Source organism: Herpailurus yagouaroundi, unplaced genomic scaffold (assembly GCF_014898765.1).
Source record: "Herpailurus yagouaroundi ecotype Mexico unplaced genomic scaffold, PumYag 217, whole genome shotgun sequence".
In the NCBI taxonomy this organism is placed as follows: Eukaryota; Metazoa; Chordata; class Mammalia; order Carnivora; family Felidae; genus Herpailurus; species Herpailurus yagouaroundi.
Genome location: NW_024412448.1, coordinates 5,014,924 through 5,040,405, shown reverse-complemented (window position 1 = coordinate 5,040,405; position 25,482 = coordinate 5,014,924). Strand labels below are relative to the sequence as shown.

The 25,482-nt window shown below is 66.5% G+C and overlaps 2 protein-coding genes and 1 long non-coding RNA gene across 13 annotated transcripts in view; 2 read left to right on the top strand and 1 right to left on the bottom strand.

The window, feature by feature from the left end:
* Positions 1-5,535, top strand: part of AATK (apoptosis associated tyrosine kinase) — a 32,806-nt gene extending 27,271 nt beyond the window's left edge. For all 7 annotated transcript variants that reach the window (XM_040456633.1, XM_040456629.1, XM_040456628.1 and 4 more), the window contains 4 exons: positions 255-2,862; positions 2,992-3,139; positions 3,271-3,456; positions 4,454-5,535. In XM_040456633.1, the coding sequence (XP_040312567.1) occupies positions 255-2,862; positions 2,992-3,139; positions 3,271-3,456; positions 4,454-4,494 (2,983 nt within the window). In that variant the 3' untranslated portion in view covers positions 4,495-5,535. The remainder of the gene's footprint in view (positions 1-254; positions 2,863-2,991; positions 3,140-3,270; positions 3,457-4,453) is intronic.
* A 1,041-nt stretch (positions 5,536-6,576) lies between these two features.
* The window catches only part of BAIAP2 (BAR/IMD domain containing adaptor protein 2), a 63,209-nt gene continuing 44,303 nt past the window's right edge, over positions 6,577-25,482 (bottom strand). For 2 of the 5 annotated variants that reach the window (XM_040456622.1, XM_040456626.1), the window contains 8 exons: positions 20,148-20,300; positions 17,512-17,727; positions 17,163-17,364; positions 16,371-16,572; positions 15,331-15,399; positions 14,766-14,928; positions 13,081-13,115; positions 6,577-6,928 (listed from right to left, as the gene is read on the bottom strand). In XM_040456622.1, the coding sequence (XP_040312556.1) occupies positions 6,859-6,928; positions 13,081-13,115; positions 14,766-14,928; positions 15,331-15,399; positions 16,371-16,572; positions 17,163-17,364; positions 17,512-17,727; positions 20,148-20,300 (1,110 nt within the window). In that variant the 3' untranslated portion in view covers positions 6,577-6,858. Of the gene's footprint in view, positions 6,929-10,554; positions 10,603-10,944; positions 12,545-13,080; positions 13,116-14,765; positions 14,929-15,330; positions 15,400-16,370; positions 16,573-17,162; positions 17,365-17,511; positions 17,728-20,147; positions 20,301-25,482 lie in introns of those variants that run through there. The other 3 variants (XM_040456624.1, XM_040456625.1, XM_040456623.1) reach the window with 3 other exon arrangements.
* On the top strand, positions 22,409-25,475 carry LOC121018034 (uncharacterized). The gene is made up of 2 exons (XR_005784997.1): positions 22,409-23,291; positions 23,846-25,475. It is a non-coding gene; the product is annotated as an uncharacterized LOC121018034 (long non-coding RNA).

Genomic DNA, 25,482 nt, shown 5'->3' with positions numbered 1-25,482 from the left:
GCACTCACGGAAAAGTGCTTCGGCCCCCAAACCTCTGGGCCCACCTTGGGAGAGCTGGGGCTCCTGTAATGAACTTGGAAGTTCTCTTCAACGTCCTTGGAGAACTCTGAGTACGAGGAGAGGCCCCCAGACCTTCGTGCGGAGGGCCGGTCTGCTCTTCTGCAGGAAGTGGGGTCCTGGCAGGGCGGTGCCCCGGGTGCGGGGTGGGCAGGGACCCCTGGGCAGGGGCTGAGCCCGGGCCTCCCTGCCCGCAGGTACGAGGTGATGCAGTTCTGCTGGTTGCAGCCTGAACAGCGGCCCACGGCCGAGGAGGTGCACCTGCTGCTGTCCTACCTCTGTGCCAAGGGCGCCACTGAGGCGGAGGAAGAATTTGAGCGGCGCTGGCGCTCGCTGCGGCCGGGCGGGGGTGGCGCAGGCCCTGGGCTGGCAGGCCTGGCTCTGGGGGGCGCGGGCGAGCCGGCCTCCGCCTCGTCCTTCCCGCTACTGGAGCAGTTCGCAGGCGACGGCTTCCACGCGGACGGGGACGACGTGCTGACGGTGACCGAGACGAGTCGCGGCCTCAACTTCGAGTACAAGTGGGAAGTGGGCCGCGGCGCCGAGGCCTTCCCACCCCCCGGGGCTGCAGCGAGCCCTAGCCGCACCGCTGGCCTGCAGGAGCTGTGTGCCGCTGACGGTGCGCCCCCGGGCGTGGTGCCTGTGCTCAGCGCGCACAGCCCCTCGGTGGGCAGCGAGTACTTCATCCGGCTGGAGGAGCCGACGCTCGCCGCCGGCCACGACCCTGACTGCGCCGGCTGCACCCTCAGCCCCCATGCCGTGGACCTGCTCCCCGACGGTGGCGACCAGGACGATGACTCGGAGGGCAGCGCGGCCACCTCGCTGGCCATGGAGCCCCTGCTGGGCCATGTGCCGCCCCCCGAGGGGTCCTGGGGCCGCTGTGACTACCTGCGTGGGAGCTGTGCCCGAGAACCGTCCTGTCCTCTGAGCTCGCCTTCACCCGGGACCCTCGTGCTGGCGGAGCCCAGGGAGGAGGACGCCGACTGGGGCACAGCTGCCTTCTGCCCACCCTTCTTGGAGGACCCAGTGGGCACGTCCCCCTCGGGCGGGGAGGAGATGGGGGCCACCGAGGCCTGTAGGGCTGCCCAGCCCAGACACTGGAGCTCCAACGTGTCCGCCAACAACAACAGTGGCAGCCGAGCACCAGGCTCCTGGGACCTGGGACACATGGCTGGCTGCATGGACTGCTGCCCTGGCCCAGAGCACACTTTACGGGCTGCCCCGGAGCTAGGCGGTCCCCTGGCCCTAGAGGACCCCACCGAGCCTCTCCTTGGGTCAAAGGGGGCCTCCTCTGGCCAGGAGCTAGGCCGCTGCTTTGGCCTTCCTCATCTGTGTCCTGCTGAGGGCCTGGCACCGGCCATCTGCCTGGTGACATCCTCCCGGACAGAGGCAGCCATTAGCCAGGCTAACAGCCCCCAGACAGAGCCCAGGCTTGCTGAGGAAGCTGAGGGCTCTGCCAGACCTCAGCTACCCCTTCCCTCTGTCCCAGCCCCATCCCAAGAGGGAGCCCTGCTTCCTGCCGAGGCGGCCAGTGCCCTTGACACCCTGCCCGCCTTGCCCACGCCTGCTGGCAGCTGGGAGACTGCCACTGAGGCAGCCCAGACCCCAGACAGCTACAGGGTTTCCCCTGAGCCGGGGGCGCCCGTCAGTGAGGATGAGGACATGGCAGAGGCCACTTCTGGTGTCTTCGCTGATTTGTCCAGCGATGGCCCACTGGCCGAGAAGCCAGACGTGACTCTGGCCTTCCGCTCTTTGCAGAAGCAGGCGGGGACCCCCGACTCTGGGGACTCCCTGGATATCCCACTTTCAGCCGGTGACGGTGGTGGCTGCGAGGTCTTCAGCCCATCAGGTATCGGCACTCCCGGCGGGCAGCCCCGAGCCCTGGACAGTGGCTACGACACAGAGAACTACGAGTCCCCTGAGTTTGTGCTCAAGGAGGCACACGAGCCATGTGAGCCTGAGGCCTGTGGGGAGCTGGTCTCCGAGGAGGACAGCCCTGGGCCCGAGACTCAGCTCTCCACCTCTCTTGGTGGCCTTGGCCACAAGAACCCCTACCGTGACTCAGCCTACTTTTCGGACCTGGATACAGAGCCTGACTGCACTTCGGGCCCCCAGGAGAAGGGAGGAGGTGACTTGACTTCCAGGCTAGAGCTGGACCTGGAGAGCTCTGGGCTGCAGGCCGCACAGCCCTCCCCTGAGTCTGGTGTGGCTGGGGGGACGCGAGGCACTGGTCCCAGAGAGGTGCTGCCGCTGCTGCCTGAGGACTCTTCTCCAGGGCCAAGTACATGCCCGGAGGGCCCCAGACCGGACCCTCCCTGGCCCCAGGGCCCTGCCCAAGGGCCTCCAGTGCCCAGCCCCGGGGGTTCCAAGATTTTCCTGCTGACCCCAGTCCCGCTGAGCTCAGAGAGCCACCTCCCTGAGCTCCAGGACGCCCCGGTACTGCCGTCCGGACCCGCCCAGCGGGAACGGACAGGTAGCCCGGGCGCCCCCAGGACCCCACTCTGCCTGGCCCTGCCGGGACTGCCCGCAGCCCCGGAGGGCCGGTCGGAGGAGGAAGAGGAGGACAGCGAGGAGAGCGATGAGTCGGATGAAGAGCTCCGCTGCTACAGCATCCAGGAGCCCAGCGAGGAGAGCGAGGAGGAGGCGCCTCCCGTGCCCGTGGTGGTGGCCGAGAGCCAGAGCGCGCGCAACCTGCGCAGTCTGCTCAAGATACCCAGCCTGTTGTCGGAGGCCTTCTGCGAGGACCTGGAGCGTAAGAAGAAAGCCGTGTCCTTCTTCGACGACGTCACCGTGTACCTCTTCGACCAGGTGCGCGGCCGGCCCCAGGCTCTGCGCTGGGGTGAAGGGTCCCCCCCCCCGCCCACCCCCGCGCGGGACGGGAGGCCGTGGGCGTGGCCGCTGCTGGCGCCGGAGCCACGTGCTGCTCTGCTCCTCCAGGAAAGCCCCACCCGGGAGCTCGGGGAACCCTTCCCTGGAGCCAAGGAGTCGCCCCCCGCGTTCCTGGCGGGCGGCCCCCGCTCCCCCAGCGCCCCCGGCCGGCCGCGGCAGGCAGACCGCTCCCCCGACGGCTCCGCGGCGGAAGAGGGTGAGCGGGGGCGTTGGGCGCGGCGGGGGCGGGGCCGCCGGGTGGGCCGTGACGTCAGGGTGGGTGGGTCTGCGTGACGTAGCGGGTGGGCGGGACCACGCCACGCGAGTGACCGGGCGGCCGGCCTGCAGGTGGAGGGCTCGCGTGGGACGATGGCTTCCCGCCGACGCTGGCCCCGGTGGCTGCCCGGCCCGCTCCCGCCGCGCCTCCCAAGCAGACCACACCCGGCCCCTTCTCGCGCTTCACCGTGTCGCCTGCGCCCGCGTCCCGCTTCTCCATTACGCACGTCTCCGACTCGGACGCCGGGTCTGTGGGAGGTGAGGCTGCGGCGGGGCTGGTGGGAGGGGGGACACGGAGTCGGGACAGTGGAGAGGGCGTCCGGGAGGTTACCTGCTAGGGGCCGAGGCTCTGGACAAGCTCAGTTTTCAGACAGGGAAACTGAGGCTGGGAGAGGCGGGGTCACGCCCAGGCCTGTCTGTCCTGGCCACCTTGGCCTCGGCCTCGCCTCTCTGCCTTCTGGGGAGATGCAGTGCCCCGCACCCGGCTGGCCCAGCACCTTTCTGAGTGCCTAGATGGGATGCCACCTGGCCCTTGGGCCTCGCCCTCTTCTCCCTTCTCTGGAGGCACCAGGCTGGACACTGAGCGCCCCCCACTTCGCCCTCTGCCTGACCCTAGCCCTCCAAACTGGCAGCAGCCTCTCCCATCACGACCTTCCCAGGCCCTTCCGCCCCCACCCCCCCATGATGTGCTTCATCCACTGCCTGCCCCTCTCCCCCTGAGCTGGCACATATCAGACCCGATGGCTCTTGTCTGGAGACACAAATGACTGTGGCTAATGTGCCCAGATCACCCCTCCCTCCAGGCTCCATTCCTCGGTCAGCCTCCGACCAGGAGGGCTCGTCCCTGCCAGGTTGACCCCTGCCATGTGCCTGACAAGTTCTTTTGCATTCCTGCCAGCTTTTCCTGAAAGCCCACCCAGGAAATGAGATCTCTCTGTCCCCAGGCAGGCTCCGTCCGTCTGGGGAAGAGCCGGGGCATTTCCTTTGTTGGATGAGCTTTGTTGGGCCTGAGCCCTGGTGAGGTGGTGGAAAGAGAAAGGGTCCGGCTCCCACCTAGACGGATAGGCAGACCCATTGCGGTGAAGGGGCCCGAGGGGGGCAGCCCCAGTGGTCATTGATCCCTAGGCCAAGGGTGGAGGTCAGGGGGGAGTGCTGGGGCAGGGGACTCTGTCGGCTGTCCCCAGAGAGCAGGGCCCTCTCAGGCATCTCTGTCCCTGCGGTCTCTCCAAACACTCATGTGACACCTGTTTGCCAGGCCCTGTAGCAGGTGCCGGGGGCAACTGTAAAGAGGCTTGAGGCCCAGGCGGGCACCCTTGGAGCTCCTGCCAGTCCTGCTCCAGGCAGCAGCGAAGATGGTGACCGAGAGTGGAGACCTCGGTGTTGGTGGTCGTCAGCAGCTTCCAGAGCCTCGGTGCCCCATGCAGCGCCCCGGAGCAGGGCGGGACAAGAGGCCTCCTTCGGCCGTGTGCGCCAGTCCTGGGCTGCCGGAGGGGCAGGACTTCTCCTGGACACGGGTTTGTTGCTAGCTGCTGAGGATGCCCTCTAGCCTCAGGCCTGAGCAGGTCCCCTCCGTACAGCTGCCCCTCTGCCGTGACTCTGCTAGCGGGCTGCTTGGCTTCTGAGGCCAGGGGACCGGCTCTTGGCTGGCAGCGGGGGGGGGGGGAGGGGGGGACTTTGCACGCCCTGCCCACTAGTTCCTGTGGTGAATGACACAGGCCCGCTGGGACGGCCTCTCTATGCCCCCTTCTCCCTTTCTGTCTGGTTCTGGGTTTGCAAGAAGAGGACCCTGGGCTTGTGTGTCCCCAGCCACCCTTACCTCAGAGTCTGTGGCTGTATTTCCCTTCGGTGACTCAGCTGGACCCGCACACCCTCCCTCCCTGTCTGGGCCAGCTCCCATCTGAGTCCACGGCTGGAGCCTGGGCAGGTGGGGCAAGGCGGGCGGCCCAAAAGATAGGGGCTTCCGGCCACACCTGTTCTAGAGGTGCCCGCGGCTGGCCAGCCTGGCCCGGTGGCAGCCCCCACAATCCGCGTCAGGGGCCCTGCCTGCAGGGGTGGGGGTGCGGGTGGGAGGGAAGTGGGGGGCTGGGCAGCACAGGGAGTATTTTTGTAACTGCTGTTGTCTGAGCAAATGGAAGCGGGGTGATTTTAAGTTATTGTTGCCAAAGAGATGTCAGATTTACTGTTGCTTTGGGGGTGGGGGTGGGGGAATTGTTTTGGGTTTGTGTTTTTTGTTTTCATTAGTCTGAGGCTTCGGATGCTGGTGCCATGATTTCCTTGTTCCTTTTTTGTTTGTTTTTTAAAAAGAAATCAAGCTAAGAAAACAAGCCTTCATGCTAAGCGTGTGTTTTCTTTTGGGGTTTGCGCATAAATCCCTGGGCGGGGGTGGGGAGGCGGGGTGGTGCTGGGGTGGGGCCTGGCTGCCAGCTCTGCCTGGGAGGGCACAGTAGTCCCTTCTGCCCAATGCCAGTGGGGTGCGGGAGGGTGCTACCTACCCACCTGCCCCCCCCGCCCCCGCCCCACACCTGCCCGGGGCGTCCTGGCTGCACCCTGGTGGAGGGGGACAGTGACTTGGGCCCCACCTCTCCTCCGGTGGAGGTCTGCACAGAGCAGGGGAGGGGACTGACCCCAACAGCCCTCCCTTCTTGTTCTGTAGTTGGTGCTGACTAGGTAAGAACGAGGTGGGGGGCCTGCAGGCCCCTTCCCCCACGGGAAGCTCCTTCGAAGGCCTTTCCAGAGCACGGGGTGGGGGCAGGGTAAGGGTGAGGTAAGAGGGTTTCTGAGGAGCCAGGGCTTCTGTGCTTCTCCACCCCAAACATGGGCTCTACGACCCCACTGGGCCCGTCTCCAGCTTCTGCGGGGCCAGAGGCCTGTGTCCCACCCATGACCCGTTTTGTTTCCAGAGGCCTGTGTCCCACCCATGACCCGTTTTGTTTCTGGTACAGGGGTAGGGACAGGCTTTGGGCAGAGCAGGGCTCCAGGGCCCTCCCTCCTTCAAGGGCCGGGGAGGGGTGACTGCTGCCTGAAACTTGTCAGCTGGGGGTGCCTGGCCCCAAGGCCAGTCACTGCGCTGTAGTTCAGCCACAGATATAAACGACGTGGATCTCTGCACAAAGCAGCTGGGGCGCAGAGGGCGTCCCCGGCCATGCGGCCTGCTGTTCACTCCAGGGACAGGGAAGAGAGCTGGGGGCCAGCAGCCAGCTCTGGACGGGAGTGCGGGGGGCATGGAGGGGTCCCCCAGCACTGCCAGTGGGAGCGGGGCCCAGGAGAGCCACAGTCGAGGGCTCAGAATAAATCTGTGCCGCGAAGATGGTGGTGGCCTCTCCCACGTCCTCTGTCCCAGGCCTCCCACCCCCTGGGGCTGACAGAGCATGAGCGGGCACATGTGGGGCAGCCTGTTTATTGACCAGACACGTGGGGCTGGTGGAGCGTCCCTCCCTGCACGAGCGGGGGCCACTGTCGGCCCCACTCTCCTCAGCCATGGCCCAGGGGCCACCTCCGAAGACAGCCGGGGTCCAGCCCAGGCCAGACTCCAGTGGGGGCAGAGCCAGGCAGGTGAAGGAGAAAATTCTCTAAATGGGGACCACGCAGATTGTTACAAAAGAGGTTCTGTGCGTGGGCAGGGCAGGGGGGTCCTGGCGGGCAGCGGTGGGGACTTGGCCATCAGCTGAGGAGGGGGGCGGACCTGTCGTTGGTCACTGTCGGCTTCAGCTGGACGTTGGCGAAGGGATTCCTGAAAAAGAGAAGAGGGGTTTTAGTGTGGGAGGGGCACTGTGAGGGCGCAGTGCCGTCCTGGGCTGCCCTACGCCCGGGGGGCCCCCAGCCCTGCGGATGGCACCGGCCTGGACCCCGATGGCCCAGCCTCTGAGCTCAGAGCAGGTGGACAATGGAGGCCGCTCGAGGGAGCCCGGGAAGGGTGCTCGCTGGCCGCCAGTGCGCCCCATCTGCGGCCGTCAACCCTCATGGGGCGGGTGGGGGCCGTGGGGCCACCGAGCCACAGAATGGTTCCTTCTCTGCAACCTGAGACAGCCCTGAATGGGCCTGCATCCAGGTTTCATGAGCCGCCCCACAAGGCCAAGGAGGCGCCTCCCATTGGCCCGAGGGCAGTGGCGGACCCATTTTTAAAGACACGCCATCGACAGACACAGACAGTTCAGCGCACACAAACCCTGCCCATGCGTCCCGGGCTCCCAGAAGGTGGCTGGGTGCAGACCCGCCCCACGCCAAGACGACACACGGGGGTGCACGCACACTGGCAGTAAGGAGGCCAGCAGGGGCGGACGAGGGCTCAGCCACCTGTCACCCGGGGGGTGACCCCCGAGGCCGCGGGGCTGACGGACAGATGGACGCGCCAGACAAGAGGTGGAGATGGGACGAGATGAGCACAGCGGACGCCGGCACCCGGCCCGGAGGACCCGCCTGGGCAGGGACAGCACGGGACAGCGGGCTGGGAGTGACGGCACAGATGGCACGTGGGACACGGAGGGCCGGCACGGACAGGACCGCACTCCCGGCGAAGCGCTCGGCTCTGCAGCCGTTACCTGGGGCCGGAGTCACCTCTGGCGCAGCTGGGCTGGTGTCCACGGGGCGGGCGGGCGCTCTGTCCAGTGCCCAGGGAGAGCGCGTGGGGCGGGGGCACCTCCCTGTGTTTTCTAAAAAACTGAGACACTTGGGACTGAACTTTTAAGAGGAGCAGCCGCAGACACTAGCTAACTTCTTGGCGAATGAGGTCCCCGTCTCCGTCTCCGGATGATGGCTGAGAGTCCCGTGTGGGCACACTGCTTACGACTGTCCTCTGAGTCATCGACCCCTGGCTTCGAGGCCGCTTGCAGCCCCACGTGGGGCCTCAGGCTCCTCCACGCGCTCTGCGCTCTGTTCCGCTGATGCGTACAGACGAGTTTCAGCTTTTTGGCCGCCTGGAAGCTCCCAAGGCCAAGTCTCCTGTGACCAGTGACATCAGCCCCCAGGACAGGGCGGTGGCCCGTGCCCTGACTGCCACCTTGCCTAGACTCTGGTTCTGAAGGAAGGCTCTGGGCCTTGGCTGTTCCCGGCCCGGGTCAAGGCAGATGCCCTGGGGGGCTGGAACTCGGCCCATCTTGTTCATCTGGAGTTGGGGACCGAGCCGAGGACGGAGCTCGGGCCCTAAGCCCGGGGAGGCAGGGCAGCTCCTGTGCTGGCTGGAGCCAGTACAGAGGGCTCAGGCCAGGTGGGTCAGGGCAGCAGCACAGCCAGACGGGCCTCCCCGCAAGACGGTGTCTGGCCTCTGAGCCCCACTTTCTTCACCTTCCCCCTAACAGGGTGAGCGGGGAGCACGCACCATCAACACTGCGGGCTGAAGACGCCCCCGGCCTCCCCCTGCAGCCGCGCCCAGCCCAGCCCCGACCAGAGGCCCCTGGGTGGGGCCGTCTAGGGTGCCTCCCACCTTCTGTGAAGAACGGGAGGGTGTCGGTGCGACCCTGGGCGGGTCAACACCAAGACGGCAAAACCGGACTAAGTTCAGAGCCTGGCCCCGGGGACATTTGTCCCCGCTTGGGGTGCTTGCCAGGGGTGGACGCCCGGCGGCAAACCACCAAGACGTAAGCAAGCTCAGCGGACGGAACCGAGCAGAGGCCACAGGGGCCGTCCAGGCTCCTCCCGCAGGCAGGGCAGGCTGAAGCCCCCCGGCGGGTCCGGCGCTGCATTCAAGGGGCAGCCTTTGGGGGCATCGTGGGGTCCTGAGCCCACAGCCCCCGCCTGCAAACCCTGCAGCCCAAGGAGGGCCGAGCGCCTTTCCGTTCCAATCTCGAGGGAAGCACTATGCCGAGGGTTTAGGGAGTCGCCTGTAATTGTTCCGAATCCACCAACTGAGCGAGAACCGGGTCAGCTGGGAACAGCCGCGTCTCCTTACAGGGTACGGTTTCCGTCCTTCGGTGATCCTGGAGCAGAGTGAGGGAGCGGCCGGGGTGCATTTCCACTTCCTCCTGAACTTCCTCTTCTGAGACCAAAGTGGTTGCCATGCCTTCAGGACTTCAGCCCTTCTGGGATTGGATCCTTGTCGTTCGGTTCCCCCAGGGCCACACCTCAGGCAGGCTTGGTCAGAGTGCTTTGACCGACCCAGGGGGCTTTTGGGACCCCGCCCCCAGTCGAATCTTGGAGCCAGGCTGATTCTGCGGCTGGAAGGCTGGCTGGTGGCGCTGTGCTGATGCCCACTGTGCCCCCAGGGCCCCGTCCTACACCAGGGGACGTGGTCCCAGGCAGAGGCCAGGCCTGCAGCTCAGAGCGATGGGGGCGGCAGGGGCAGAGGTGGGGCGTCGGGGGGGGGGGGGGGGTGGAAATGGAAGCCTCTCTGCATCCTGGAAGAAGGGGAGCCTAGAGGCAGCGAAGGCATTTTCACCCTGCCCGTCCTCAAATTCCAGGAGCACTGGTCTCCAGAATCTTCCAGAAACTCCTCACACTGTAGCTCAGACACAGTGAAAGGAGAGGGAGTCCAGGACCTGTTGGGAGCAGCCACTGCCCTTGGAGGGGCCACGTCACTGGTGCCCAGTGGGGTCCAGTGAGCACCATCTGCTACAAAGGACGCAGATGAGTGTCCCGGGGTGGCGGGGGCAGAGACAGATGGGCGGCACCGCCACCCTGACCGAGGCCCGGGGCCCAGGGTGCTGGCTGTCCCAGGGTGGAGAGGAAGGGGCCGTCACAGGATTGGCTGTAGCAGGCCCACAAGGGCACCCACACGCGGTGGTGCAGGCCCGATCTAGAAAGCCTGGCGCAGCCTCCTGGCGCCCCTTGGGGCACATGCGAGTCCGGGCAGAGCGGGCACCAGGGCCACCGTATATCCACCTGCCCCAGCGGCCCAGGCACGTGCTCCTGCTCCGGCATGCCTGAGGCCCTCATGCGGGCACGAGCCATGGCACCGTCCCCGAGGCCCACCCAGATCTCCCCAGGGCTCACCAACCAGGGAGCCGGCCAGGCCGGGCTCACACCCACACCCACAGGCGCGGCCTGAGGGGACGCTCAGCCAAAGGAGCCCAGAGCTGGCCTCACAGCCGATCACCGGGCTTCACCCTGATTGTGGCCGAAGCGCCCCGTAGAGAGAAACCGAGGCAGAGGGCCGGGGCCGGACCAGGCCAGCGGTGCAGGGAGGTGCCGTGGGCGCTGGGGTGCAGCGGGGGCAGCCAGTCAGGCCCACAAGCTTCCAGACAGAGGCAGCAAGTCCCAGAGCCCGAGGAGCGATCCAAGGGGAAGCGAAAGCCCAGAGCCCAGAGCAGAGGCAGGCTCGGCAGACCCCCGCGCCCCGTCCCCGCCCGCCAGGGCCGAGGCCGCGGGGTCTGCAGAGCCGCTGGGAAGGCAGACCGGCCAGCGTGAGAAAGCCGGGCAACTTACTAACTCTAGTCAGGGGCGGCTCAGAACCTGGCCACTTCCACATCGGCGCTGCAAGGAAACACAAGGGCTCAGTTGGGGCAGGTGGGTGCGGAAAAGGGGTCTGCGTCCCCCGAGGGGGACGTGGGGAGACACCTGGGGCCAGAAGACCCGCCAGGAGCGCGAGACCCGGCCGCGGGGGACAGCGCTGTCCCGTGGCTGCCGGGAAGAGAGGGGCGAGCCGGCGGGCAGGTGCGCCGCCCCCCCCACCCCCGACCCGACCATGCGGCCCAGGACCCGAGAGGGGCGCGCCTCGGTCGCTCTGTGGAGGCCAGCCGGCCGAGGCGGCCGGGCCCCACGCGCGGCCCCGATCCCACGCGGTGGACCCGGAAGGAGGCGCCACACCAAGATCAATGCAATAAATAAAACTTTTATTCAAACGACTGCGGTACAGGGCACAATTCAGAGTTTAAAAAAAAAAAAAAAGAGGAAAGAAAACAGGAAAAATATTTTCAGCACTTTACATGTTCATACAAGTTTTGCAGTTTTGTGTCTACATTCATCCATTGAGCATGGAATCCCCTGGATTTGAGAGCTGTGAGCAAAACGAGAACACCAACACGGAAGGCTGTTCACACGGGTCCATGTTCTGGCTTTGTTTTTTCCTCGAATAGAAAACGGGTCCGTCTGTGTCTCGAGCGGCTTCTCTCACAAACACTAGTCCACACGAGAGCGGCCGGAGGGTTTTGTTAAATCACATCAGAAAAAGGAGCGTCCACAGCTTCACAGGGGCTCCCTCGGCGGAAGGGCCAAGCGGGGCCGTGCCCTCGCTCACTTCCCAGACTCGGGGTGTGAAGAGGCCACTGAGCCCAGCGTGTCTGTTTCTGGTCAGCAAGACACACAAAAAGACGAGAGTGTTCGGGGAGGTTGGGGGGGGGGGGCGGGGACCGCCCGCTTCCCCCAGGCGGCGGGTGCGGGCGGGCGGGGGGGCCCAAAGCCGCCCTCCCCGGGGCCAGCCCCGCACCCTGCCCGGAGCAGCCTGGGGGCCGAGACTCCCTCACGAGGCTGTGAAGCGGTTTCCAGGACACGTGGGGGTGGGGGTGGTCTCTGGAGGTCTTTGGAATGTCCGAGTGTGGCCGGGCGGCGCCTGCTCCCGACCCCCCCCCCCCCCCCCCCCCCCCCGCGCCGGGGGGGGGCGCACCCCCCCGCTCTGGACTCTGTACACCCTCCGACGGTGGCCGAGGAGAAGGAAGCGCTCAGGGGCCCGGCCTGCTGGGCCGGGTGGGGGCCGGGGGCTGTGGCCTCCCTCACAGGAGCGGCCAGCTTCCTCAGGAGGCCCCCCGAGCCGGGCACGAGCCCCTCCGTGGGTGCGCGCGGCCCTCGGGAGGGCGCCCGCGGGGCCGTGACCTCCGGGAGCTCCCGGCACCTTCCCTTTCCTGGCAGATGCCAGCGTCCGCTGGGGGAGTCAGATACAGAATAACAGTACGTACAGCGGAGTCCATGCATATGTTTTTGTGGTTCAGGAAAGAAGAGTCCTTTTCCGGTTTTTCTTTGCTTTTTTTCTTTTTTTTTCTTTTTTTTCTTTTTTTTCTTGTCTTTTTTTTTTTTTTTCTTTAGATTTTTCTTTTTCTTCAAACTTTAGACTTGGCTCGTGGTGAGCCTTCAAAAGGGGACAGTGCATCGTGAACACGGCAGACGCGGAGCAGAGGCAAGGACGCCCTGCCCCCGCTGCCCCGCCGGCACCTCCTGCCCGGCGGGCACACGGGGGCGGGGGCGTGTAAACACGGGGAGCAGAGGTGGGGCAGCACCATGGACCCTGGGGGATCTCAGAGTCTGGGGTCACCAACCAAAAGGCGGGGAGAGGGCAGCTGGGAAAGAAAAACAACCCGAGAACAAACCAACGAGAGCAGAGGAGGGAACCGATGGAGACCACACAGATGGGGGGGGACTCTTCCGAGCGGCGGCCGCCCGTGGTCAGCGTCCTCACACTGTGGACACCAGCGTGCCGCTGCCGCTGTGGGACAAAGCACAGGACACTGCCAGGCCGCACGCCTCTCTTGCCGCGGCTCTGCCCACGGTTTGGGGTCGGCCGGCTGCCCGGCCCTGGAGGAAAGGCGGGACGCGGGCCGAGCCCAGGTGGGGGGGGGGACGGGACAGCCTGGGCTGGTTCTGGGGAGATGAGCCCAGGGGCGGGCCGCACCCCGCTGGCCGACGCAGGCCTGGCCACCAGGAAGGAAGGAAGAGGGGGGCGCGACAGAACCCGGCTGAGGGGCTTCCTGGAAGGCCGGGAGCTCAGGGGCCGTGGTGGGCACAGAAGCAGGTAGGCTCCCGCGGTGGAGGGCCCGCTCCCACCGACCCAGGGGTGAGAGCATGAAGGCGACCTCCCAGGACCGTGCGCGACTGCCCCGCGACCCCCGTGGCTCAGAGAGGCCCCGGAGAGGGGCCTCCACAGTCTGCAGCCCGATCTCGCGGAGCTGGCCCCGGAGGGCCCGTGAGAGGGGCCAGCTCCCCCCACGCCAGCGCCCCAGGACACACGTGAAAGCCCCTTACCTGCTCACAGCCCGCGCTCCGTAGTCGTCTAGACCCTGGGGAGAAACAGCAACACAGGTCAGGCTGGGGGTTCTGGGGGTGAAGTGGGGTCTGCAGGGCAAGGCGCTGCCCGTAGCCGAGGGCACGGAGGGCCCCTCCTACGTGCACAGCGGTGACCTCCCAAGTGCGTTGGGGGCATCTCCTCATCTGGCCAGCGGCAGATCACGGGATGACATGAGCTCACGCTCACGGGCACACACAGACAGTCCAGGTGCTGGCCCCTCCCACACGCGACTCCCGAGGTGAGTGGGCTGGGGCCCCAGGACACCTGCAGGTTACCTAATAGGAGCACCAAGGCAGGTGAGGCTGGGGCTGCGTGGAAGCCTCTGGGCAGGTAGCGGGGCCGCGCCAGGGACGGAACCGGTGCCACTTGCGGGGAGGGGTGATGGCTGGGCAGGAAAGCGAGCCTGGCAAGGCCGAGCAGGCTCCTGCAGCCCCAGACACCGGCTGTGGCTTCTGGCCTCGGGGGTGTGGGGCTGAGGGACGGGGGCTGGTCAGCCACCACATCTCTGCCGCCTGGCCTAGGGCCGTCAAGGGGTGTTAGCTGTCTCAGGGCCAAAACCACACCCAGAGAGCAGGAGGTGGGAGGAGCAGGGCCACACCCGCCTGGGCCCAGCCAGCTGTGTGTGTGTGTGGGGGGGGGGGGCCCAGGTGGGGCCGCATGGGGCAGGCTGGCCTGGTGACTCCGGGGTGCCGCGCCTCTCCCAGGCTGGATCGGCCTCTCCCTGAGCGCCAGCCCCAGTCTCACCTTCTCTGGAAGGTTCCATCCAAGGGCCTTAGCCACACCTCCCCAGTCTGGCACTTCCCACCACCTAATCTCAAACTACACGTTCTCGTTCTCGCTGTGTGACAGTGAGCTTCTCGAGGGCAACAACCCCCCTCACAGGGGCGAGGCTGCTCTGGACGGGGCTGGGCGGGGCCCTTCTTGGGCCCCGCCCACCCGTGACACCGCTCCCCACGGCCTCCGTCAACCCAGATCCTTGGTTTTCACTCATGCTGCCCAGATCTCAGAAAAACTTCTCTTCTCCTCGCTGCTGCTGCCCGGGGCGAGGGGGGTGGGAGCGCGCCGACCCGTAAGCTGGGGCTCAATCCTGGACATCGGGACCCAGAACGCATTGCTGGCCCCGGTTCCCACCACAGCCACAGCAGATGTTCTAGAAGCCTTGGGCTCCTCCAACCCTGTGAGCCTCCCCAGACAGAGCGGTGGGGGTCCCAGCAGTACCCTCCACAGCCACGCCCCAGTCCCACCTGGGCTTTGAGACCAACATCACGCCCTCCACGTGAGACCCACATGCCCTCCTGCCTCTGGCCTGGGTGGCCCGGGCATGAGTGCCTGGTCCTGTCTCCAGAGACCCAGACGCACACGGAAAGGTTCCGGCCACAGCACAGGTCTCACGTGCAGGCGCTCACATCCACACGGACCCACGACCGCCGAAGCCCGACAGCCTCGAAGAGGGGGCTCCTCGCCGACACCCAGGCTCCTCCCGAGAGTTGGGGTCCGGGGCGGCGTCATGGCCGCCACCACCGCCCCGGCGGAGGGAAGGGCAGGCAGAGGGGCCGCCGTGCCTTCATCGGAGCCCCGCGTCTGTAGAGGGTGCCTGCCGGTCGCCCCTTCGGGCCCCCCTCCACCCTGCTGTGGCGCTCACCTGGGAGAAGGCAGGCACAGCCACGCTGTAGGGCCTCTGCTTGAAGGTGCCGGCCGTCTGGGCAGGGAAGGCACGCGAGGACGTGCCGTAGTCGGGCGGTGGCAGTGCCAGCTCCTCCTTGTCCAGGAGGTTGCCCGTGCTGCTGCTCTTTCCCTGCTGCAGGCTGTGGGGGGAGGGGGGGGTGGTGCTTAGGGGCCCGGCCGCCCCGGCCCCCCTCTGGCCCTCCACCTCCCCCGCCTCCCTTGGGCCCCCTACGGAGGCCTCGGCCTCCCTGAGCCGGTGGACGGGGCCCGGAGGGGCGGCGGGAGGGACGTCCCGCAGCCCGTGAGCCCCTCGGCGACCCCCGCCCCACCCAGCGCCGGGTGACCCCCAGGGCCCGCAGACCCTCCTCACAGAGCACCCTGCACCCACACACCCCAGGAGCCTCAAACGCTTCCGTGCGGGCCGTGGGGGCAGCACCGCGAGCAGAGAGCGGGGGCCGCCCGCAGAGGTGCCCCCGCAGTGCCCTGCTCTCACGGCAGCCTCTGTGGAGCGAGGGGCCAGCGGCCGGGGCCGGCACACTCACCTCATGTGCAACCTGTCGCTGCCGTCGCTGTCCAGAACCCGGGTGTAGGAGAACGGAAACCAGCCCCGCCTGGAAGACAAGGCCGGGTGAGAGGGCTCCAGGGCCGGGCTGCCAGCATGGGGGCGGGGGGGGGGGGGGGGGGGGGGGCGAGGGGTTCCGGCCCCCAGGATCCCTGCCGGGCTGCGACCGTCTGCAGAGGGAGCTCATACGAGCCACTGGACGGGAGGCTGGGGACCCCTGGGCAGGGCTGGTCTCTGGCCGCACAGCCACAGGCAGCCACGCTGAGTGGGGGCGCCGACACCCGAGAAGCTGTCTGGCGGGGGGAGACGGGTACCGTGTCCGGGACTGAGGCTCCCTACCGATTTCCCTGTTCCTCGCCCCCTCCCAAGATGGTGTGGCTGCCTGGGGGCCGACGAAACGTCAGGGCTGACTCTGCTCCGGGATGGGAGCCTCCCACGCCACCAACAGCCGCATCCAGAAACATCTGGATGACAGTGGGGGTGGGGGGGTGGGGAAGGGGCAGCACCCGGCCAGGCGGTCCTGAGGCGCAGTGAATGCGAGATGCCGGTGCAGCCTCTGCACGATGTGCTCAGTGAGGCCGTGAGGACGCAGCTCCCAAAACGTGACCGTGTGGCTTCTAGAACCCCAGCACAAAGGCTGATCGAAACGGACTTGGGGACAGCAGAAGGCTTTGGGGCTGACGGCCAACTGGGAAGCCGTACACCCGACAGCAGGGAAGGCGCCAGACGGGCCGCGGTGTGCGTGTACGGGGCCCCGGGCCAAGTGGGTGACGTGGGCAGTGAGGGTGACGGGCTGGCAAGAGACAGGAGGCTGTGGTTCTGAGGTGCGGTCACGTCTGTGCCACAAAGATTTTCCGACTGAAGGCCCATGGCGGGATAATCAGGCTGGGAAGGAGCCAGAGCCACCAGGACCTCTGGAGGCTGCAGGGTCAGGAGGGGGTGTCCCTGAGCTCATCGGAGTCCCGGCGGCCCGAGAGGCCCCGACGGCTGGCGGGGAGGGCCCGGCCTACGGACACTTACATTTTTGTCTTCTCGCTCTCCCCGTAGTGCCAGCCGTCACGGGCCTCGGGCACTAGCAGGGTGATGAGGTCGCCCTCCTTGAAGCTCAGCAGGGTGCTGTTGTCCCCGGCCGCGTGGGAGAAGATGGCTTTCACTCGCATGCGGCCGTTGCGCTCCAGGCCGGCTGCCATGGAGCTGGAGCGGGGCAGGGTCTTGGTCTCAGCTGCGGGACGACAGGGCAGGAGTGAGGGGACTGACCGCACGCCTGTCGGCTCGGCCGCCTGGTGGCGAGATGCTAGAAGGCCCCAGGTGGGCCTGGAGGGGACGCTCGCCAGCCTCCAGGGCCATTTGGACAGAGACTCAGGAAGGATCCAGCCGCGGACCGCCGCCCACCAGCTGCAGGGATTCCGGGCCGGAGCCTGGCCTCAGCTCTCCCATCCGTCATCGGGAGGCGCTCACGGGCTGGGGGAAGGGGCGGGCTGCCGGCCACAGGATGGGGAGGCACAGTCCAGGGACCCGGGCAGTAGCAGGGGTGGGGGCATCCCGCCGTCCATCACAGCCCGGTCGGACATCACCCGCATGCTGCCATCACAGGCTGAGCCGATGGCGTCCTGGCACGGCCCCACCTATCGCGGTCACGGCCTGCGGCTTGCCAGAGACAACGAGGAGGGCCGGGCGAAGCCCGAGGGCCCAGGACGGTATCTCCAAGCGGGCGCAGGGGTGCTGCACAGGAGCACACGTGCCCGGGGTTCTGGAGACCTTCCCCACCTCCCCACGGGCGCGGTACACCCAGGGACACGTCCGAGCCCTTACTGGCAGCGTAGCTGTTTTTCGGAGTCACGCTCTTGCGCACGGGGAGCGTGTTGGAGTAGGAGTCGCTCAGCTTGCTCTGTGACTGTGGTGGGGACGAGGCCTTAGGCTGGGCGGCCTTGCGGTCGGCCCAGGGGCTGTAGTCCTCGCCATCAGGGCCTGAGACGCCATTCATGACGGGCGCGCTCTCCTGGGCGGACAGCCGCTGTTGAGAAGGGGGGGGGGGGAGGGGCGGCGTCACGGGAGGGCCCGGTCAGGTGAGGCCGGCGTGGAGACCCCTCACCCTGGTGAGGGCGCCCCAGGTGCAAGGGGTGGGGGCCGTCTTCTCACACCCAGGAAGCTGTGGACTCACCCCCACAAACGGGGCCAGCTCAGGGGGCACCGGCAGAGGCTTGGCCCCCGGAATGGGGTCTGAGATGACCAGGCTGGACTTGGAGGCCGACAAGGCGCTGGGGAGGACAGAGCCGTTGCTGCTGGCCATCAGCTGCACCGCGCGCTCCGGGATCTTGTTGGGGTCGGCGCAGGCCTGTTGCCACAGCGGCAGCTTCTGTGCCAGCAGCTCCTTGCCCTGGAGCAGAGGAAGCAGGGAGGGGTCAGGGCCGGCCGCAGGCTTGTGGCTGGGCACACGCGGGGGCAGAGCGGGGGGGGGGGGGGGCCCCCCCCCCGGCCCCCCCCCCGGGGGCGGGCCCCCCCCGCCCCGCCGGGCCGCGCTCACCTTGGACGCGGCCCCCTGGAGACGCGTCCCACCCCAGGTGGGGTCACCTGTCTAAGGCTAAGGGCTGCTCTTCACCAGGTGGTGACTCACAGCCAGATGGGCCACCTGTGAGTCCCTGACCCCGACCCGGGAGAGAGGCTGGTACGCTGCAGTGAGCCGTGTACTGAAGGGGCCACTGGGGCTGAGATGAAACCAAGGTCCAACCGGGGCAGGGACCCCCAAAGAAAGAAAGAGGGACAGTGGCTCACACTCAGGCACGAAATGGGCCGAGCCTCCACGGGCAACCGTGAAGTCCCGGGAAGAGTGTCACCCCGGGGTACCCCAGGGCCAGAAACCAGATGGCAAAGGGACAGAGCACCCGGGGCCTAGCTGCAGTCACGCCAGGCTACGGGGAGGATGCGGAAGGCAGGGTCCCGTCCGGCGGCACTTGGGAGACGCAGGGTGCTAGGTGTTCCTGCCCCCGCACCCAGGGGCCCAAGAGCCCAGATGTCCCTTTGGTGTGCACCGGGGTGTGCCCGGGGCCCAGCCAGGCCCACAAATGCAGGGCCCTAACAAAGGATGGAGTGGCGAGGAGTGGCGAGGACGGTGTAGTGGGGAGTCCCAGCATGGGAGGGGCAGCCAGCAGCCTGTGGCTCCCTGTAGCCCATCTGGGGCCTTGTGCCCAATACACGGGCAGGTCCAGGGCCGGGGGCCCACCGTGGCCGCTATGGGCCGCCTGACCCGCAGCCGACGCCATAACCGGAGTCCCATACAGAGCCCGGAGCTCCTGGGGGCAGTGCTCGTCAGCTCAGGGCAACGGCTGTCTCGGAGACCTACGAAGCAGCTGTCGTCTCTGCCTCTCCCCACTCGCCCTCCCACTTCTGACCTGTGTCTGGGAGGGAGGGGGCGTCTGTGGGGTGAGCTGGAGGAAGCTGGAAAATGGCCCCTGTGAGCAGATCCTGGCCTCCACCGCCTGTTGGTCTGAACCAGGGACCCGCGGGCCAAGGCCCGAGGGCTGGCCGGGTGTTTCACAAATAAAGTTTGACTGAACATGGCTGTCTGTTGGCTCACACATCCGGGGCTGCTGCTGTGTGGGACCACCACAAGCCCAAAGTGCTTCTGGGCCCCGGCTGACATAAACGGGTGACAGCTCTGGGTGGCGGCGACAAGGCGGGCCAACAGGGGCCTGGCACCAATGGGGGCAACCCCAGGCTCAGCGTGTGACCCTCAGAAGGGCTCCACAGCTAAGGTGGCTGGCCAGCTGGGGCTCCCAACCGGTGACAACAGCTCTGTCTGTAGGAGGCGCCCGGTGGCCTGCTACTGGGAAGCGCCTGGGAGGTCCTGCCCTGGTACCCCAACCTCTGTGCCTCTCTAAACCCGCTAGGGAGGGCTGGGTCCAGCTCCCCGGGGACCATGGCTTTCCTGCCCTCCGTCCCCGCGCTCTCCCTGACCTGCCATACCGCCAGACCGCCACCAGAGGGCGCACACGTCCGCCACAACGCAGCCTGGAGTGAGGCCGGGGTGCCCCCCCCTGCTCTGGAAAGCCTGCTGGCGAGGCTGCCCCGGGGAGCCTTCCCAGCTCCCACAGGGGACGCGGCTCTCTTCGCCAGCTCTCCTCGCCATACTTGCCTTGCACCTGCGCACAGGCCCTCGTGTAGGCCCGGGCAGGCAGAGGGGGGCGTCTACCTCCTCCCTGCCCAGGCTGCGGGGACCAGAGGGCAGGTCTTAGATGTGGCACACGTGTGTGAATGTGCATTTACCTTGCTGCCCCACAGGCACCTTTGTGGGAAAAGGATGTGAACTGGGGTTTCTCACCACACCGGTTGAGCTCTTGGAATGCTCTGGAATGTTCCAGTGGACAGATATGTTCCCACCCCGGCTCTGAATTAAGGACTATGAACGGGGGCTCCTCTGAATCTGCCTGTTCCTGGGGGGGGGGGGGGGGGGGGGGGGGGGGGGGGCTGTGGCCTCTGGGGCTCGCCAGCCTCCAGCGCAATGCTGGCCTGCAAGTTCCCCATACCGTAGCCCTCCCCGAGGACCTAGCCCTCCTCAGAGGAGACCCTTTGGTGCCACTGTCCCTAAAAGAGCAGCTGGCAGTTTCTGAGAAAGGCCTCAAAACGTCTGCAGCGTTTACCCTGGGGATTTTCTGACCAGAACGCTGTCCCTGGGGACAGCCTCAATGCACAGAATTACTGTCATCACAGCTCTCGGGTGGACAGGCCCCCGATGTCTGCCAGGGAGCCGGTCCACTTGAGCCCACGAGGACCCTGCCCCTGCGCCGCGAGCAGCCCCACCTTGGAGTGGTAGGCGGCGGAGTTCTTGGCCACGGCACACTGCTTCTCCACCAGGAAGCAGAACCTCCTCCTCTCCTCGGTGAGCGCGGTCTTGTAGCCGTCCGACACATAGTTCTCCAGCTCGCCCTGCTTGTTGCTGATGGCGTCAATGTACTGCGGGGCAGGAGAGAGCGTGGGGGGACGGCACAGGGTCAGGCTCAGCTAGGGGTGGAGGCACCTCCCACCGGCCCACTGCTGGGGTTCGGCCACAGCTCACTCGAGCCAAGAGGGTGAGGACAGAAGTGACACCAGGGCCGCCCCCCAGCCCACTGCACCTCGGTCCCCCAGGAGCTTGTGTCTCGCCGACCCCTGTCCCCTCAGTGCCCCAGCAGCCATACACGTGGGGACCGTGCTGGCGGGTCACACGGTGGGACCCGGTGGCAGCGTGGCACCTCCTGTGGGTGCTGACTCCGAGCATCTAAAGCCACCCCGACAGTGGAGCGGGAAAGCGCACCGGGCACCGTGTGCACAAGAATGACTAATCCACACCCAACCCCGCAGAGGTGGGCAGCGAGCGCAGGAGACACCCAGGCCCTGCGGGGGTGAGCAGGGGACGCAGGAGACACTGCTTGATGCTGGGGCGCACGGGAACATTCCGATTTTGCTGGAAACTTCCAGAAACAAAGCACCCTCAGGACTGCAGGCAGCCGTCACAGGGAGGCAGGAGCACCCAGACGCACACCGCCAGGGTTCGCAGCGCCCTCTCCAGGGCGTCCGTGCGCTGGGGTCTCTGGGGTCTGGGCTCTTTCCGAAGGGAGCCCCTTCTCGGCTGCAGAAGTCCCTTCCAGCTCCCTTCCTCTGCTCCCAGGGGGCGGGGGAGGGGGGGGGGCACGGCCACGCTGCTGCCCTGCAGGGGTCTCTGTAGCCCCCGGGGGTCTTTCCTGGAGCAGCCCCACCTCTGGCAGGGGCCAGCCCGGCCTCCAGGGGCGCCTCCCCCGCCCGGCTCTGACTCAGAGAGGGTAGGCGGTGCTGAGCTGACGTGGGCGACCGGAGGAGGTGAGCAGAACAGGCTGTTCCCGCCGCCGCCTCCCTTCCCAGCCTCGCTCAGCTGGAGGGGTGGGGGGGTGGGGGGGGTGGGGGGCAAGGACCGGCCTGTGGGCGTGGCTCGGCCAGCGTGAGGGAGCCACGACGCCCCACGACAAGGCCTGCCCGTCCGGGCCACCAAAACCCAGGGGCCTGTTCCCTCTGCCCCGCAGACCGCCTACCTCCCCACGCCGAGGGCAGCTTAAATGGGCCTCAAAATGGGCAGCCCGTCGCCCCCAGCCCCACGGAGGCCACAGTCGTGAGGAGTAGGCCTCAGCCCTCCAAATGGCCACAGGGCCCTGCAGCCCAAGGGACTGAGGGAACCCGGGATGGCTCTTGCCAGAGGTGGGGCTGCTCCAGGAAAGACCCCCGGGCTACAGAGACCCCTGCAGGGTGGCAGCGTGGCCGCCCCCCCCCCCCCCCCCGGGAGCACAGAAGCACAGGAAGGTTGCTGGGAGGGACTTCTGCAGCGGAGAAGGGGCTCCCTTCGGAAAGGGGAGGGGACCAGGATGGCAAACCCCTGCCAGCCTGGGAGAAAAGTCTCAACACAGGTAAGAGGCCCCCCTGGCGGGCTTGCTGCTCTGCTCCCCGAGCCCTGCTGCCTCCTCCCCCTTCTCCCCTCCTCCACCCTGTTCCTCAGGGCTGCCCCAGGACGACTCCTCCGGTTCTGGAACGTGCTCCCCGCGGGACCTCCCCTGCATGGCGGCTCTTCCGGGAGGCTTCCAGGTGTGCGGCGCCCCTGGGGGTGGGGGACACGGCGGCCGAGGCTCCCCTGCACCATTCCTCAGATGCCACCCGGCTACTCCGGGAAGAGGGTGCCTGCCAAGGGGACTGCTCACACCCGCACCCACTTCTAGGGGCCCCGGGAGGTGCCTGTGAGGGAGGGGCGGCGGGGGGTGGGGGCAGAGGCCCAGGAGACAACACCCGATGGATGGAAGGGGCTGGAAGGGCGTGTGCACCAGGAGGGGAGGGGAGGGGAGGCGCCCGTCCCCCTGCACCCAGTGCTCATGTCGCCTGGAAGGTCCCATGCACACTCCCCCAGGGCCTGTCAAGGACGCTGCCGTGACCCTACCGACTTCCACTAGCCCACAACCCCTTCCTCGACTCCACACACAGGGACTCAGCCCAGTGCCCGAGAGCTGCATAAGGGGGCAGCCTCAGGAGAAGTTTCTGCAAGGTTCCAGGAGGAGATCAGGGTTTAACCCCCAGGAAAACCCCCAACCCACCTCCCTCGTGCCCCCACCTCCTGCTCTCCCTGGGGCCGCTGTAGCGTCCCCACCAACTCAGCAGCGGCCAGGCCTTCAAGGCCGGCGGGCTGGGGGTGAGCCAGGCACATGGAGGCCCACGCCTGGTGACAGCTAGTGCACGGAGTTCGGCACGCAGCCTCGTGAAGGGAGGCCCAAGGGGAGGCTGCCCAGAGCACCGGCCTCCATGCCAGCCGTCATCTAGCGGGGACTCTGAAGAAAAAGAGGGGCCACCGTGAACGGTTAGCACAGGACAGCGCGGAAACCGGGACGCGGGGCCCCCTGGGTCTGCTCGCCCTGAGCATGCAGCTGAGGACAGCTCCTTCCGAACCGCGGCCCCTCGAGCCAGCTGTCCCACCTGCAGATGGTTTCTGGGTTTTTAGGCTGTGGTACCTCTTTCACAGCAGTGTTCTCCACGAGCGCCGGGCCTGTGCGGTGCAGGGCGCTGGCCCCATTATCGGGGTCTGGTGGCCTCCCACGGGGGGAGGGAGCGGGGGATTATTTTTAAGATTTCCATTTATTCCATCAAGCCCCGTGAACAGCCAGGGGCAGCGTAGGCCTCGGGGGGCGTGGGACTGAGGTGGAGAGCACTGCCCCGAGAGGTGCCATCACCCCCAGGGACCACGCGTCCTGGGGAGCAGGCGGGACAGCCTCCTGAGCTACACCACCGAGGGGCCCCTGGGCTGTCCGGCTGCCCCAGGGCAGATCCCTCGTCGGTGGGGACGCGGGACTGTCTCTTCCTTCCCGGAACGACAGCCAGCTCTCCGTTCCCAGGATGCTGCCCCTTGCGGAGAGAGACCACAACTTCCCGGGGGGCAGACCCTGGAAATCTGGGCAAGTAAGGGCCCTCCCCTCCCCCTCCCCCCCACCCCAGGGGTGGGGGAAGAGCAGAGGGCGCCCCACCCACAGGGTCCAGGCCGCTCTGGCTCTGCCGGTGGAGGACAGAACTCGGCCTGGCCCCACACTTCTGACGACTTAGCAACGGGCTGCTGGAAATGGCCCTGAGCCTGTCCCCGCCGTGGGCAGGCGGGCAGGTGGGTGCTGTGGCCGGCTCTCTACTCCCGCCTCTCCTGCTCCCGGCTTGGCGGTGCTATGGTGACAGTGCTATAGAAACACCCAGCTGAAAGCATTTAAGACCACAGAATGCTCCCATTTAGTCACCCTGGGCTGAACAGCCCTGTAATCCGAGAAGACAAAAGTGATCAGAACATATGTCTCCTCTCCAAAGCGGGCGGTGACTCAGAGGTGGGGGAGGGGCACTCAAGAACAAACGGCTCCCTTTACCTCCTCCGACATGGCCGCGCTGTGGTTTTCCCACGTTTCTCACACACCTGACTCTGCCCCTGTCGGTCCCCACGGCTCATGAATGAGAGTGGAATTCTTGGCCCTCAGCTGTCACTGCCAGCAACTACTACTCCCAGGAGACCAGAAGGAACCCGATCGGCCGTGATATTCAGGGAAGGGACAGCAAAAATCGGAAGCCCGCGTTGCGTTCAGTGACGGGGAACCCGCTGGCCACAGCCAGCGGCGCCCTGGGGCTCGCCGAGCTGGCCCGCGCCCCTTCTCCAGGCTGACGGACGTGGCGCCACAGGCCGGCGGACAAAGCCTCAACCAGCCTCAATCTGCTGGGCCACGGCTGGACCCTTAACGTTTCATTTCGACAAGAGAGCTCAGAGCGAGACTCAGGGCTGAGGCCACCACAGGCCCGTGGGGGGGGGAAGGACTCCCTGAGCCCCAGGGGTTCCCGTTTTCTGGCAAAAGGGCTCACTGCTGTCATCAGACCCCAGCTGCTCGTGCCTGCCCCAGCACATGGCATGCCCACGGCACCCCCATGCCCAGCGTCCCGTGTGCCCAGAGGCCCAGGAAGGAGCGTGGGGCCACTTATGGCCACACCAGTAGGCCAGATGCTCTGACAAAGGCTTAGGGCCCACAGATCAGCCTGTCCCGGAGCCCCAAGGGGACGGGTCTCGGCAAACCCGAGCCATGGCCTTGTGTGGCCAGCCCTCAGGGACCCACACCCTCCAGGTCTGGGGGGAGCTCTGCCCGCGGGCCTGCAGGTTGGACTGGGCTACGGCACCGGCTCCACTGGGTCACCCTATTCGGCTGCAAAGCCCTCTGGGTCCTGGCTTCCCCACGTGGGAAGCGAAGGGGCCGAACCCTGTCACTCCTGTTGGCACTTCCCAACAGGGGAGCCCTTGCCTCCTGCAGCCACCTAGGCTCTACAGCTCAAAGTCCACACCCGAGTTCACGGACTCAACAGGAAAAGGACGTGACGTACCTCACCAACGTTTCCCGCAGCGATGACACGTCGAAGTGACGTGCTATGTACGTTCAAACAGAGCGTGCTGTTTGAAGATTATTAAGAATTTATTACAATGCACGTCATTAAGACCGAAGCTCCCTGCTGTTCACGTTCTGAACACAGACATTCCGGGGTGTGAAATGGCAGGGGCATGTGCCCAACACTATTCTCCAAGGTGCCCTCCAGCTCTGACGGCTGCAGGTGCTCCAAATCACTCCCAGTGCCATCGGGGCCGTAGCCCCTGCGCGGCTCCATCGGGAGAACTGGGGGTGAGTGGGCAGCCACGGGAGAGGTGTGGGGCCTGAAGTGGCCCAACAAGTTCAGAGGAACAGACTGTCCTTCCCCAGCTGGCCTGTCCCGGGGACCCTGAGCCCCTGCACCTCTGGACATGTAAGCCCTGACAGGGGAACACGGTCTCTGTTTCCCACACTGGTTTTTCCCCCGGCGAGGGCCCCCGATTTACCTCCGAGGAAGGTAAACGCCTGCACTGCGGCGGCCAGCGGTTTCGTCCACAGGCTGCCTTTGGTGTCGAAGAGCTTTTTAAAAGTGAGAGCAAGAGACCCATAAAGGTCCTGAACCACCAGCAGGGCGTCAAACGCCACATCTTAACGGACCAGTCTCTGCCATTATCTTTTTTGAAGATCTAAATTATGGTTATTTTGTTTTCGCTTTGTTAATTACGCATCCCTTTAAATAGAACAAATCTCCCCCTTTCCCAGACTGAGAT